Source organism: Capsicum annuum, chromosome 6, assembly GCF_002878395.1.
Source record: "Capsicum annuum cultivar UCD-10X-F1 chromosome 6, UCD10Xv1.1, whole genome shotgun sequence".
In the NCBI taxonomy this organism is placed as follows: domain Eukaryota; kingdom Viridiplantae; phylum Streptophyta; class Magnoliopsida; order Solanales; family Solanaceae; genus Capsicum; species Capsicum annuum.
In genome coordinates, this window is record NC_061116.1 from 223,508,251 (window position 1) to 223,525,246 (window position 16,996).

The following is a 16,996-nucleotide window of genomic DNA, read 5'->3' on the forward strand; positions in this document are numbered from 1 at the left end:
GTGAGTTCGAAAAGAATCCGGTAGTTTGATGTACCACTACAATCGGATTGTTAGTCCATTTTATTTAGGGAGGAAAATTCTGCAATCTCGGGTATTTGAGGAGAATTATTTTTCTTAAGGACACTCCGTGAAGTCGGAGGACTTGGCCTTTTCTACTTCATCTAATTTTCTATATAAATTCTGAAAAACATACTTGTTTGAAAGGTCTTTTTGATCTTGTGTTGAAGGTGTTGCATAACTTCATAAGTGTTCTTGTTTTATACTTGAACTTGTGTTGAAATTGTTGTGCCAAAAACAACAAATAACCTTCAAAAACTCTAACAAAAATTGAAGTTTTCTTACGGAAGAGTTCACAAAATTTTGATCTCTACAAATATTATCTTAAATATAGTTAAATATAACGTAGTTGATGATATGACATTGAGAAGCGCGAAAGCCTCTTGAATCCATTATTAGAAGATACATATAGAATTAGTCCCATTTTGAAATATGAAATTTGTAATTTCGAAAATAATACTCCAGTGAACCCTCTTAGCACTAATATTCTGATGGCTCATCAAATGAATCAGACAAGGTTGGGCGACTCATGCGATGGAAATTTTTAGCGGCATATACATGATTTTGCAAGAATGGTGGTAAGTTTTTTTTTTTTTTTAAATCATAGTTATTAGTTTCTCTGTAGCAATGTTGAAACTTATAACTACCTTGTCTCTTAATTTTATTGATTTGGTGAATGAGCGGCATAATATGATAATTGACCTTTTGGTCTGTTCATTGATCATTTTAATGATGAGCATAGAATCTGATTCAGTATCCACGTCTTTGAAACCATTTGTCATGCACCATGTTATTCCATAGAGAATTGCTTTAGATTCTGCAACATCCGATACAGATTAAGTACTATATACTATTAGTAAACAAAAACTGTTTAAGAAATGATGCATAGTCTATTTTTAAATTCTAAATTCACCACTAACCGGACTAAATTCCTCAACTTATTACTCTTTTTCTTTTATAATAGTATTACCTGGACCAACTTATGTACACATCAACTAATTCTACGTGATACCTGTCACCTTCCACTACCAATAGGTACAGGTGACTCGGTCCATCGAAATTAAAATAAATGAGAAGAAATTATCATCAAATAATTTTATCTTTGCTGAAATTCAAATCTGAGACCTCATTGTTCCACTTGAATGACCAGGCCACTGGAATTCTTCTAGGTACGTACTAATTACCCTTAGTAGAGAATGGATGGGCTATTATTATTTGACTGGATATATATCTTTATCGGTGGTGTGTCTTGGGTCGTTATTTATGTGACTCATGGGGTATTATTAGTGGTTTTGGTGGTCCGCAAATGGTTTGGCTTTGAACTAATTTCAACAAATTAATCACACAACTTGTAGCCATTTACTATTATAGTTGCCGACAATTAATGTCAAATTTTAATGGTGGGGGATGGAAGTGGAGGGTCAAACTTCAAATTAAGTTCCTCTTGCCTTGGCTAGTACACTCTTGAGAGTGAAATTGGTGCACGGGCGGAGACAGGTAGGGCCGAGGGATTTCATCTAAACTTTTTTTTGGCAAAAATTATACTATTTATATATGATTAAAACTAATCTTTATGTACATGTAAATAATGGTGAACCCCCTTCGGCTTCTTTGCATAGTTACTTCTTCATTTATTTCTTGAACCACCACTTAGTGAAAATCTTAACTCCACCGTTTATCGGTCCACTCTGAAATGGCTTTATTTGTTTGTCTATGTACTTGTGACCACCGTGCACTCCTAGCATGCAATGTTCAGAAAGACTATATTTGCTGATTTGATATGCATATATGTAGTGGTCTAGGTTGAAATGTAATGCCAAAAGAGTCATCCATTATGGACCATCTTTTGTAGTACAAGCTAAGGATACCTGTTCAACATTTCTCATCATAAGCCCAATCAATGCTACCACCACATGCTATAGTATGTGAAACATTTCCCATCATAAGATATTAACCCTCACTCCCCCACTATGATCCAATCTATTTATTAGATCAGCCATTTTGATCTGTCCAAAATGTGGACGAAGTTAGCTATCCAATGTCTTATATATACTTTGGGTCTGACTAATCCAAATTAACTGTTTATGAATAAACCGCTTCCTACTCAACTAGTTAGTTAGCTAGTTTACATCAAATAATAAATTTCTAAAAATGTGGTCGAAGTTAGCTAGCTAGACTCAACTTGAATATATATTATTTTCATCAAAGTCTTGACAATTAATTCTCTTGAGTACTGTTTTAAGTCACTATCCCATTTATTAGAGTTGTCCATGAACATGCATTAAAAGAATTCGTACCAAGTAGCCTTCTTGTCCCTCAGCTTTCACCATTTATATTCCTGTCTCTTTTCCCACTTCTTTATTAAAGGGACACCTCCAAATTTTCACCTTCTTTATAATACTCATTCCAAATTCTCTCTCCCAATTGTCTATACCATCTTCCTTAGTTTTCTTTAATATGTTGACAAAAAAAGGATCAAATAAAAAAAGAGCCGATGAAGCAACAAATAGTAGCACGAAAAGTGGCTTCCCTAGTTTCAGGAGATCATCATCTGATTTATCAGCTATAAAAATGTTCAAACGTTTAGGAGGAAAGATGGTTGCTATTATGAGGATGATGTCTCCAAGAAGCACAGGGAAGGTTAATTCTTCAGTAAATTCTAAGCCATCACCTAATCCTTCAAAAATAATCAATTCTGATCATAGGGTTGAGGCCATCAAAGATTGTATCAACTTCATCAATTCTTCGTCTGCCCATTTGCCCAGATCTAATTCTGTTACTAGCTAGCTGATCAATTATGTTGTAAGATACTATGATTACATTATACATATTAGTATGATTGTATTCTTTCTTGCTCCTCCTTAAATTTGTGATCAAGAATTAGGAGAAAATGTTAGTCTTTTTACGGGATGTATACGATCACGTGCCTTATGGGGTCTTATGGATTGATTATATATATTATCAATATTGTTGCAAAGTTTTAATAAGGTATAATTCATTTAAGGACAATCCAACGTTGGTACGTAGACAATCAGGAGAAATCAGAATATTACTCATCGTAAGATCAAATTACATCTAAGACTATAAAGAAATAGAAATGAACCTTGGGTTTAACTCAACCTCTAAAGCTAGTTTCGGAAGATGACGCTTTGCTTGACTTTTATTTAAAGGTATAGATAAACATGTTGCTTATTCTTTTCTCTTATTCTTATTCTGTGTACATATTTCTCCTAGAGTGTATCCAGGAAGGGCCAAGGAAAATAAATGTGTTATTTTTTATTATAGTTTAGTGATCATCCCAAGAAACGATATTCATGACAGTAAGTACTCCCTCAGTCCCATTTGTTAGTTCATCTTACTAAAAATAATTATTTCATATTAATGGGTCATCTTACTAAATCAAAAAAAGTATTAATTAATTTTTTTTTTCACATTACCCTAGTAATTAAATATTTTAGAAAGTGTTCGCACTAGTTTGTAAAGTTCTGAAAAAAAGCTTTTTAAAGATTGAATTAGTAAAATTATCTTTGTATTTATGATTTCTTAATCACCTTATAAATGGTGCCCAACCAATATGGAATATGAGGGGTAATAAGTATTCGTTTGTTTTTTCTAGTATGTGCTTAATTATATTACATAACCAAGACACGCATGATTAAGCCTAAGCTATATTAGATGACTAGTATATTTTGTGTTTATACTTTCAATTCTAGTTCTAGTATGTTGGATTTTTTGTCTGGGTTGTTGGTTGCTCCATATGGAGGGACTCGATTCGGTTAGGAGATCTAGTGCTTAATTATATTACATAACCAGGACATGCGCATGCATGATTAAAGCCTTGCAATTTCCTTATTTTTCTCAGGAATTTCATCTTCGCACACCTCGGGTAGTTCTTTCCAATCAAATAACTTCTCTACGCTACTTAGCCAATCAAGAAAGTCCTCAGGATGCAAGGATGCAATCGGCCATGGAAAGTTCTACTTTATTCTTACATACACACTAATATGATGAGGAACTTACTTTAGCAAAAATATATAGACAATAATGTTCATTAAAAAGAAGGGTAAGACAGCTGAGAACGGCGCAAGGATGTTAAACTTGATGATGTGGTTTTCAATTTTGTCCAAATATATGCCAAACTGTACAAGTAAGGAAGGAATATGAACAATACATAGAGATACTTTCATATGGAAATTGTGGTGTATGCATTGGAGGTGCTTCTCCCTTTTTTCCATATTTCAATCAAAATGTGCCCAAATGCCTAAGCATTTTTAATCTTGCCTACCGCTGAGTGGTGCTAGAACCCGTCACCCATCCTGGTTCATAAATAGTTTTCGTTTTTAGAAAAAAAAAATAAAAATTATCTCTTAGCAAACTCGATAACATCCAAAGAACAGAATCATCAAGTTTGCTAAGAGATTTTGGAACAAGGACATGCAAATGAACTTGTCTAAAAAAAAAGTGGTCAAGCAGAGCAAAAACAAATCTATTCATTCAACTACTAAAGTCAACTTGGATAGACTAATTTGAGCAGCATCGCCGCAAAGCCACCCCTGATGAAGGAAACAAGGAGCCACGCCTCCACCAAGACACAACACAGACTAAACACACATGATGATCACCTTCAGTAGGACAGTCTACACGTGTCACAATAGTTGAGCTGTGATGCGGCATTCTGATTGCCAGCAAGTGCAGTTTCCAAGGCCTGAGCAGCAAATGCATGCCTAGACAATACCGACATGGTTAATCAGCTTGATAATGAAGCAAAGCTGATCAATGATCCCTAACAGCCAGTTTGCACGAGGTCACGAAGTACTGCTTTGAAAATCTCTACAGCCGCGCACTGTTATAACCACCAGCTATTCCAACCTTAGCAAACAAATTAAACATTGCTCACCCGCATTTCACGAGCTTTGCCGATCGGATACACCCGCACAGAAGGAACATTCAAACGGACTCACTGGACGTTTTGTTTTTGCAGTGTTTCCTTGGTCAGTGATAACACATATATATATATACTAGTGATCTAAAAGAAAAAATAAAAGCAAGAGTGTCTCAATAAAATTAATGATATAAAGAAAAATTCTAATAAGAGGTGTTATTCAGAGTTATCTTTTTATTTTTATAAACTTATTTTTCTAGTGTAATATTATTAAATAACATTAGATCTTATCTCCCTTTTTGAAATTTAAAAATTATTTAAGCGAAAATGATTTTCACTTGTAAACTGTTTCAAAACATAAAAAAAAATTCTATAACAATTTAACGATAACACTTTTTTAAAACGGTTCATATAATTTTAATTAATGTGAAAAGAAGCTAATTCATAAAAGAAATGATAATGAAAATTGATATCATTTGAGATTTTTTTTTAGTATAGAAACATATTTTGACATAAATAATTTACTACTTGATAAAATTAACTATAAAGCCTATTTACTTTATTTAGGTGAAGAAATATGAATAAACAAAAGGAAAACGAAAATAAAACTAAAATGACAATACCTAAGAAATTTATATAGATTAACTAGTCAATGTTAAAACAGATACAATTCCACAGCAAATAAAATAACAAACAAAATAGAGAAAAATTATGATTCAGCTCATGCTTTATCCTATTAAAAAAATTTCCAACTCGTGGACCTCAAATATATGTAAATTGGTCCATTTAAGATAAGTTCATTTTTAAGACTTGACGTGGATATTGATTCGAGAAAATAATACTTGATTTCGGGACGCGGGAATTGTTCTCTCTATTTGTTAAAATGCTTAAGAATAATATACATCAATCTATTATGAGTATATAAATAAATGTTTTATATTAGAAATTAGTAAAATGACGTGTGATTGGTAAATGGCTTCAATTTTGCAAAATAATTACTAAAAAAATTCGAAATTGAATATCTCAACAATTAATTAAGTAGATGAGGGTAAAAATTAGGTGTCAATAAATTTCACATATTAATTTTACAATTACTAAAAAATATTCGAAATTGAATATCTCAACAATTAATTAAGTATATGAGGATAAAAATTAGGTGTCAACAAATCTCACATATTAATTTTATAATTTATAAAACTTATGAGTAATTCTAGTTAATAAGATGTTAGACATATTTTTATAATTTATTACCTTAATGTTACTGCAAAAATTTTTATTTATTAATATGAAAATTAAGTTGTTTAATTGAAAGTCCTAAAATAATACTAAACATGTATTTGCATTATATTACCCCACATAAGATTTGTTGCAAACCCATAGAGGATGTTCTTTTTAATATAAATTTTATACTTTTTTTTTTTTTTGCAATTTCAATATAGTTTAAAGTGAATAAAATCATAAAATGCCCCACCTAAAAAGTTTGGCATCTCAATATTTTGGGCGGCCAAAGTAGACAGTTTTACTATCCTCGCTCTTAAGCCATTCCTAAATATATTTTAAGGTTCAAACTTTATATGACATATTCCTTCATTTAATTTTAGGTGTTATGTTTGCTTATCAAAAGTCTAACTGTATAAATTTTATCCAACATTTTAATATGTAATTTTTTATCTCATTAATATGAGAAGACTTGCAATTTATAGTATTTTTTTATAGTTCTCAAAAATTTGAACATAAATTTTAGATAATAGAATAATTTAATTTGATTGAGCCTAGAAAATAAGTCAATTTGAGCCTTATAAAGCAAAATTTTACAACTAAAATTACTTATTGTTCGATCCGTTATCTGCTTCCTGCATGGCTGCTTAAATTATTTATGTCAACAATTGACACATGGTATTTTCCCCTTCATCAATAATCTAAACGAAAAACATTGTGCTATTCAATTCCAATTAAATGGCCTTTAAGAGATGCTGATTTTAATTTTTTTTAATATAGACATGACATTCTGACTATACTGATACAACATTAAATTTCGAAAATCTTGCTTTTCAGCAGGTAATTGTTCTCTTGTTTTCAAGATTATTTTCCCCTTCAGTGTCAAGATATATCAAACCTAATTTCCCAGTTATTAATTCCAGCCATAACTTTTTCCCGACCAAATGATCCCTTAGAGTCCCACATACGTTGAGAGTAAATGGTATTGTCAGTCCTATGTTTTCACATGATTTTGGACAATTCTTACCTTTTAACTAGTGTTTAGAGTCGAATTAATTCTTTCTTCTTGAAGTCCATTTTTCTTATTAGATTCAACATTTTGGCTTTAATGGCATGATATATAAGGTAACTCACAGCAAGTGCAGCACAGTCAATTTATAGTTCAAATTGACATCATTTCTAAATTGACAAGTTAACATTATATAGTGTATATAAGTTAAATGTTAGCTATTTTGCTCATGTTTGCAAAATTCTCCGCCACACTTCATAATTTAGTAGACTAATGCAGCCAGCACCACCAAACAAGCAATGTGGCACAGCAAAAAAGTAGTTCATATCAATTTCAATAGTAATATATATAAATTACAAAGCGAAGAAAATCATAAACCCCATAATATTATTGTTTTCCCCAATTCTCAATAGGCTAAAGACTGTAGCAATAAGGGAAAAAAATGATAGTACCAATTAAGCAGACTCACATAGTATAATGTATAATTAAGCGAAGCGAGACCTTTAATGCATTGGACTACTACTTCCTTTTGTAATCATTCTTTCTTAGCAAAGAGTCCACCAAATCCTCCAAATCCACTACCATTAGAATCCTTCTTAGGAGCAACAGCAGCAACAGAATTCTTCCTTCCATTAGTAGTCGTAGTGCTAACACTTTTGTCCTCTACTTTTTTTAAAATTGGATCAGTCTCCAGTAGCTGGTCTTGCTTCTGTAAACCTCCAAGTATAAAATCCAAAAGTGATTTCTCCTCACTGCTTTCACCCGAACTCTTCGCCGCCGTAGCGAAGGTGTATACACTTCTTCTCTGTAGTTGTTGTTGTTGTTGTGTGGTTATGGTTGCTATTGGAGTGAAGAACAAGTTCAATGAAGCCATTTGTTGTTGCAAAATTAGGGGTGTTTTTACTTATGGTTGTGTGTAGAAGCAATGAAGGATATTAGAATGCAGATAATATAGTTGCAAGGATGAATTTTAGCCCTAGTATTATGGTTGTTGTAGCGCGACTTCTCCACAAGTTTATTATCCCTTCTTCCCCTGCCCTTTTCATTTAAATGAAATTTATTATTTTCCACTGTTTCTTTTTAAATCTCTCTATTTGCCTGACAATTTTGTTTTTTTAAAAAGAGTTGTGTAGTACATTAAAGCTTTCACTATGCATGAGGTCGTGAAAAGAGGCGAATCACAAGGAGCCTCGCCTTAAATTGTTTGATAGTAATTTTTTACTTGATATGTTTAGGAGTCATTTGGTGTGAGGTATGGGTTATAGCAGTCTCGAGATAAAATTTAAGATTATTTTATCTCATGTTTGGTTGGAGGTATTAGTTAATCAAGGGATTATTTATACCCATCATTTATGCTTTAGTGATGGAATAAATTATCCCACATACATGGTGGGATAACTAATCTCAAAATAACTAATTTCGGAATAACTTGTTCCCAAACAAACGACCCCTATTAAAACTATAAAATTTAAAAATATTTTAATACATTTTACATATATTTATAATTTAATTTAAAATCACTAAAGCAAAAAAATTTCCCAACTTTGTATTATAATCAAAATCTCAAACAAATTGGAACATTATTTTTCGTTTCTTCTCGGTAATTTTCTTGAGGCGAAAATAAGGAAAAGATCGAGAGCTCATGTGATAAAGGAATTGACACGTGGCGGCGTATTACACCACTTGTGAGTTGTGATCATGGAGGACTGTAAAGTCATTTTTGCTTCCAAAACTAGAAAGAGAAAAAAATGTTGTGGTTAGGATCTTTGTATTGAGAAAGATACAAATGCAATTTTCCTTCTTTTTGTTTAAATCAATTTTTAATGATAAAATTCCCCCATTAATATCCAATGGTAGAGAAATCATAAGTTTTGCTAGCTAGGATGTTAAATTAAATAGTGTGCCTTTGATATGAAGTAAGTATACTAAAAAAAAAGACTTTTGAACTTATTAATGGTAGTACCATTGCCCCTTTTTTTTAGATAATATAAATTACTCTTTTAGATCCTTACGTTCTTTGATTATGACTCTTTACGGATAGTACATTACTTTGAGTTAAATGAAAAATTCAAGATTGTGATTTTATTCTTTGGCAATTGATGTTAGCGATCTCATCGGTGAAAGTTTATTTCATTGCAACACCACAAGTTAAGAAAGCCATGAAGTTAGCTGACTGCGTGTTAGGATTTGTCATGAATTTTCTACTTTATCTGATTTTCTATAAAAATTAGAATTACTTTTTTTAATGAAACAAGATTTCCTTTTGGGAACTATCTTTTTTTTTTTATTAGGTTTCTTCTTTGTTAAAGGAAGTGTTTTATAGTTCTATAAATAGAAGATTTCTCTTCTCGAACCATAACTTATTACCATCCACAGCGTACTCTTAGGTTTCTTCTTTGTTAGAGAAAGTGTTCTGTAGTTCTATAAATAGAAGATCTCTCTTCTCAAGTCATAATACAGTAGCATACATAATATAGTCTTTTAAGAGTCTTGTTCAGGTGGAGGTTTCTCCTAGATGTCACGCCCCAGACCAAAGGGGGTAGACAAGGATCCCTATGAACATTTGTCATACAGTGACCTACATTAAGCAGATGAGCCACTATTCATAAGATAATTACAAGAATGCTACATAAGTAACATTGTCCAAATGGTCATACTGATACAGTAGACAACTAAAATTATGGATATATATAATAATTTTACATTATCTACGAAGCCTCTAATAGAGTTTGTTACCATACTACAATAGATGGTTGGGATAAGAACTGACATACCCCAGTTATAACTATAAATATGACTTAAGGAATTCTAGACATCTATTAGCTTCAGATGAGAGAAAAGCTCACCAAGTTCTCCGCTGAATCAAAGCAAGTACCTAATATAGAAGTCTGCTCCCTGGTGTACTTGATCCTGTATATACAAAGATGTGGCACCCCCGAATGTAGGGACGTCAGTACATATACAACATGTACCGGTACATAAAGCAGACCGAATAACAAGTAGACATATAAGGTTGCGCAATGAATTGAACGACAACATGAGCAACTATAAACAGCTGATTACCAGAAACACTAGCCTTGACTATAACTTAGGAGCATACGAGTGACTAATCAATATCATAGAATAGCAGCCTATACATTTGCCTTGTTAGCTTATCATATAACGACTTGTGAATAATTCATCATTATTAAATGCCTAGTGATTTGCCTAGATAATGTCCTATGCCTATATCAAATACAAATGATCATAAGATGGCCTACCAAAGGCGGTCTATATCAAATGTATGACAATGGTGCCTCAAATCTATATATGCTTTTGTTATTAAATCGCAGTCTGCAATAAGGTACGCCTTTTCTTCAGGCTCACTATGAGGGTCTATCCGCAGGCCATATGTGCCATATATTGGCTCAAGTCAGGGGAACTAGTTCAACTGACTCCAAATGCAAATGATGCCACAAGGGCAGGTACGCCATACATTCGAGCTCGCTATAGTGGTGTGGTCTCAATTCTGTGCACAGAATTACGTCGCGCGTGTGCCAAGCCAAACCTACGATACCCTCCCGTCGTTAACTATTATCAAATAGTGCTTTGTACGCCTATGCAAGTATATATATTATGGTAAAAAATTTTAGTTATTCGAGTAGTGCTTTCTATATACAATTGACTTCTTTGATAGTATCGAATTATTACAATGCTTGTACTTCATATCATCATGTGATTATATCGCTATGTGATCTACTATATTAGTGCGACTATAGTATGGCCATTTATTCTAATATATATATATATATATATATATATCATATGAATTCTAAGGATTTCTAAGGAACACAAATACAATCTTGTATAACTCTATAGATATTTAGCTCAACAAGAGTAATATGAATACTATGACTTCAATAAATAGACGCATGAAAGGTAGAGACAAATAAACTCAAATGGAAAGGGCATGTGTATACTATGGCAACATTAGGCATATAGAAAGGGGAGGCTATGTTCACATATATCAGATAAACTATATCGACTCCTTTAGAAGAAACAAGTGACTTATGATTGTGCCTTAATGTCGGAGAAGGTTTTAGCTTTGCGTACCTTGGACACCTCAATATCTAGCAGTAGCATCGCAAGTTTCAAACAATTCAACACTCGTAAGTGTAGTCTTTGCGCAATCAATCAATAACTCCAACCACCCAAACTATGAAAAGTTACTCCAACATAAGCAACTACATAAACAATACATAGATATATTCATCAATATTATGAAAGTTCATTTCCCAACTTATTTGAAAACATATTCTTTCTTTACGCCAAAAATTAATCAAATTTCTAAACAAATATTCGAAGAGAATTCGACATTTTTAACTCACAAAGTTCGATATTGAACCTACTCCCGTCAATAGAAATACTCAAAGGCCCCTCTCTTATCACAATTCATCTTTTCCCCCTTTTCATGAACCGTAATAAACAAGATCCATTTCGAGATTCAATATAAAATTCAAATTAAATAGTGATTACCCCCCTTGTAATACCTCCTATAGATGTAATCTATCATTATATTCAACTATCGGGGAGAGGAATTACCTATTTGAAACTAAAACCAACTAGAGTTCTTGGAAAAAAAAATCTTGAATAAAACTAGTACCTGTCTAACGATTTGGGACCACGTCGTACGGCTCTCCGCTGTAAAAACTCTTGAACTCTATAACCTCCAATATCACGTTAATTCACTATAGAAGAAGAAAGAGGAGAGAGTAAAGGACATTACAACCATTCCCTCACGTTCTCTGGAAATGAAAAAAAAAAACTAGAAGTCTTTAAATTCTCTTCCCAATTTATTTACCTATAAAATGTCAATAGCATGTCTACTAAAAAAAAACATCCTACTAATATGCAGTAACAATATGACATATAATCAACCTTTTTTTCATACCAAACTATATATGCCACTAAAAGATAAACTCAAAGATTATAAATTTGATATAAAATGCACCACATAACTCTTTATAGACCAAGATTTACACTTGTTTATAGCGTTAACTCATTTTTTTTTCCGAGTTGCTACACTAGATTTTTTATTTTTTGATATTAGATTTTAATATGTAGGTCGTTTGATCAAACTATATCAATAATATGTTTTTAGTATGTTTTCTTTGTCGTATAAATTATCGCATCTATCGTTTGTAAATTATTAGCTTCCGCATGGCTCCCTCTCGATCTCGAATCCAACAAGTGGTATCAGAACCTGCGATTCAAAGGTCCAGTGATTTTGTGAAATGAGATTAAGGACATGTTCAAAGCGATTTCAAATCAAGCTGCAACCAGTTTGTTATAATGATGATTTTGTCCAGCTACATGTGAGATTTCAAATCAAGTTTCAACTAATTTGACGATAATGACTATTTTGTCTAGCTAAATGTGTAGAAGAAGTTTTAAACATTTTTCAACATTCCTGCATCTTTGAAAATAAAAATAAAATATTTATTTTTAAATCACTTATAACCATAATATTTTAAATCTTATTTTTAACCACGGCAAGCAGCAGTGATGCAGATTATCTGAAGAACGAAGATCATGCACGTGAAGAAGAAGATCAAGATTGATTTGCCAGAAAATACCAGAAGATCAAGATTGATTTGCTAGAAAATTCACGCCAAGGGGAGATTTGTTAGGATTTATCCTGAATTTTCTACTTTATTTGATTTTCTACAAGAATTAGAATTTTCTACTTGTTGGAAAGTATCACTTTTCTATTAGGTCTCTTCTTTCGTAGAAGAAGGGTTTTGTAGTTCAATAAATAGAAGATCTTTCTTCTCAAGTCATAACACAGTAGCATCTACAATGTAGGTCGTTTGACCAAACAATATCAATAATATATTTTTTGTTATAAATGTATTTACATTATAGTGAATGTTTATCAAGATCTATCAAGATCTACTTTGATATCTATTAGAATTTGAAGCATCTGTCTTTTACTCAGATTAGGAGTAAATTTTCCCTATAAATAGAGGGGTTTTATTCATTGTATTTACAATCTTATGAACTCACATCCCTCAAGAGAAATAAGAATTACTCTCTATTCTCTCTCTACTCTTCTTCTTTGTTCTTTATTATTTTATAACACGTTATCAGCACGAGACTCTATCAAACAAGGTGAGATTATAAATCTGAAGGATTTCAAGGTTAGTAATTCTTTATGTTATCTTTCTTTTGCTGCTACTAATATAATTATTATTGGATTTGAGGAAAAATAATTGGTTTGGACTATTTATATTTTAAATTTATTCCTCAAGAATAATATTATCAAAAATAATGATAATATGTTGGGTTCAAGTCCCATCGATTCATGCCTAAGACTTTTTATATGGATTAAATATTGAGTTTGAATCTCAATACACCATATTGATGATATTGTGATGGCTAATGCAAAATAATGAGTGTTTGATAAAAAGTCATGAAATTTGACCCATTGAATATGCTCCATTCCATGAAGTGAATGTGGTAGCAATATATGATAAGTCTGAAATATGACAACTTACTTCATTCTTGAGGTGTATGTGGTAGCAGTGCATAACATGTCTGAAAGAAGACAAGTGATTGAATGCACAAATATACGCGTGGAGGGACAATATGATAATGATCATCAAAAGTGATGATATTTTCACACGCTTATATGATTATAAGATATGCTAGAGAAAAAATTTCTCTACATCATATGTATGCCTCGATTTGCTTCTGAAGTAGCAAAATCTTGAAAGAGGTTATAAGCTAGCATAATTTGATAGGCTTAAGGCGCGATTATATTCCATTCCTGGGGAATGAGAAACTTATTAATGCAAGCGTGCACTTGATTGTGGTTGTATCACAACTCACCTTAGAAAAAGGTTGAATAATTTTGAAATCTACTTCTAAAGTAGTAAATCTGAAATTTATTCATGCAATAGTAAATCTGAAATTTACTTAAGTGAAAAAAAACATGTCATGGTAAACTTGGAGTTTACTAGAATAAAAGTTTATAAATTTATATGAACGATTGTGACATCTCGAAGATGTGCATGTATTGAAGAACTAGAAGATTCTTCAAGAATTGTTTATGTCGTTTGTTCTCATGATAAGTTGGTTGGACCAACTAATATTGGGATTGGATCCCGTCAAATCTGAAAATTATAAAAGGTGAATAAGGGCCCGTTCACCTATCATGTGATATGTTGAAAAGATGCATCAATAAGATGATCACATGTGCGTTTATTGTCAACCTGTAGTTTGACATTCATAAAGTTGTTTGCTCAATGAAATTGAGTTAAGAGCATAACTTTCAGATTGTGCAATCAAGACAATTTATCTTGATGAAAATGGTTTGGCATTGAATGCTTTCAATAAATAGTTAAACCATTGAGAACAAAAAGCGTCATGTGTTGGTTTTGAATATTATATACAAAAGTACTTGTATGCATCAAACCAATAAATTATGATTAATTTTCCCTCAAAATTGATTCTAAGTCAGGAATCACACGTTGTCCATCTAATAGTTAATGTGCAGTATACGATTAATGAATATACCATGATGCACAAAGATGGATTCCTCAAAGAAGATAGAGGATGTATGTTAGTTTTCCTAACATAAGGGGGAGATTATAAGCAGCTATGAAATATGTTAGGGATTATCATCAGATCCTCATTCAAAAGATAATTCTAGTCAAATGCCGAACGCATCTCATATTTAAGCTGCATCAGCTCCTATTTTGTGTCCTTAAAGGATAAAGTCTACGCATTCATGAAGCATGATAGAACAATCAATTCCAAATGAAATAATTCTTGAAAAATAAGGAGCAAATAATCATAATAAGAAGGTAATGAGCTCTTAAAGAGTCTACGACATAACACTTCATGAAACCTTATGAGATGTTCATGTACCTGAAAATAATAAAGTGATAAGATCTCAAAATGTTATGTCGCATTGTGAACCAACACTAAATGATATATCATCAATATATTTGACACAATATTGACGCAATATTGTGAAAGATTGCGAGGATCTTAATTCTACGCTAATTTAAGCATGCTGACGTAGAAACATTTATCAAGTGACTTGAAAGGATGCATCTTGGTAAGTATTAAACTTATTTGATTTGCAGTCTAGATATTTGAAGATGTCACTCATGAAATGTTGAATATTGTCACTTTACAAAACTTATGTGAAAAACTTTTAAGGATTTAAAATGCTTGAAGCATATAAAAGTTTCTGAGAAACTTATTTATAATCCTTATATTGTATAAGCTTATTGCTTAAACATCATTGGAACTCTTGGAGAGTTTTCAAAGCAATAGATTATTTGCTGAAATTTAAAATATATCGAATTGGATGAAGTACCATATCTTAGTGCAACTGATGCATCATGTACCTTGTAAATACTACAAGGCCTATAGCCTTTTCAGTCAATTTGTTAGCAAGGTATATTTTTGCTCCTACTATGAGACATCAAAATGGGATAAAACATATGAACTTGTTTTATTCTAAAGATTGCAGTCCCGATCTTATTCGTCATGCTGATGTTGGGTACTTATCTGAGACGCATAAAACTCAATCTCAAATAGGTTATGTCTTCATATGTGGTGGTACTGCCATATCTTGGAGATATACAAAGCAGTCTATCGTAGCCACTTCATCGAATCATGCTGAGATAATAACTATTCATGAAGCAAGCCGAGAATGTGTATGGTTGAGGTCCATGATACATCTCATTCGAGAAAAATGTGGTGTGAAATATGACAATCTACCCACAATTTTATACAGAGATGATTCAGCATACATAGCACATCTTAAGGGAGGATTCATAAATGAAAATAGAACGAAACACATTTTGCCAAAGCTTTTCTACATACATGAACTACAAAAGAATGATGATATTAACGTGCAACAGATTCATTCAACTGACAATGTGACTGATTTATTCACCAAATCTTCTCCAATTGCAACTTTCAAGAAGATACTGCACAAGATCGAGATGCAAAGGTCAAGGATGTTCCCATTAGGGGGATTTAATACGCGCTGTATTCTTTTTCCCTTACGAGGTTTTGTCCCAATGAGTTTTTCTTGTAAGGTTTTTAATGAGGCAGACAAAATGCGTATTATTAGAGATGTGTACTCTTTTTCCTTCACCAGATTTTTTTTCTACTGGGTTTTTTTTAGGAAAGTTTTAACGAGGCACATTATCTACCAATTAGACATTCTAGGGGGAGTGTTATAAATGTATTTACATTATAGTGAATGTCTATCAAGATCTATCAAGATTTACTTTGATATCTATTAGGATTTGAAGCATCTGTCTTTTACTCAGACTAGGAGTAAATTTCCCCTATAAATAGAGGAATTTTATTCATTGTATTTACAATCTTATGATCTCTCATCCCTCAAGAGAAATAAGAATTACTCTCTATTCTCTCTCTACTCTTCTTCTTTGTTCTTTATTATTTTATAACATTTTTAGTAATTTATTTTTGTCGTCTGAATTATTGCATCTATGATTTGAAAATTATTAGCTTCCACATGACACCTTTTCAATTTCGAACCCAACACGACGCTCAAGTAGAGCTTAGACCCAAAGATAATTGACAGGCGTTACTTAAGGTGCAACTAGTAAAACGTTCGCTTTATACCTCTAAAATTTGAGTTAAAAAGAGTCGTAATTTTTATATTTAAAAAAAAAAAAAAAGAAGGCTATTTACTCTTTACTAAAATATTTTAGAACTTTGAATTAAACAACTCAAATCTTCACATTAGTAAATATTTTTTTTACAACACATCCAATGTAGTGTATTGCAAACAAATTACA

The 16,996-nt window shown here is 32.1% G+C and overlaps 1 protein-coding gene and 2 long non-coding RNA genes across 3 annotated transcripts; 1 reads left to right on the forward strand and 2 right to left on the reverse strand.

Annotated features, from left to right (window-relative positions):
- The first annotated feature begins 427 nt into the window (after window positions 1-427).
- LOC124899386 lies at window positions 428-4,394 on the forward strand. The gene is made up of 2 exons (XR_007056836.1): window positions 428-635; window positions 3,920-4,394. It is a non-coding gene; the product is annotated as an uncharacterized LOC124899386 (long non-coding RNA).
- Window positions 4,395-7,701: 3,307 nt separating this feature from the next.
- Window positions 7,702-8,040, reverse strand: LOC107873810. The gene has a single exon (XM_016720747.1). It carries the CDS (start codon window positions 8,038-8,040, stop codon window positions 7,702-7,704), a length of 339 nt encoding a protein of 112 aa, XP_016576233.1.
- A 1,419-nt stretch (window positions 8,041-9,459) lies between these two features.
- Window positions 9,460-12,037, reverse strand: LOC124899387. The gene is made up of 3 exons (XR_007056837.1): window positions 11,809-12,037; window positions 11,259-11,389; window positions 9,460-10,076 (listed from the first exon to the last, which is right to left on the reverse strand). It is a non-coding gene; the product is annotated as an uncharacterized LOC124899387 (long non-coding RNA).
- Between the last annotated feature and the right edge of the window lie 4,959 nt (window positions 12,038-16,996).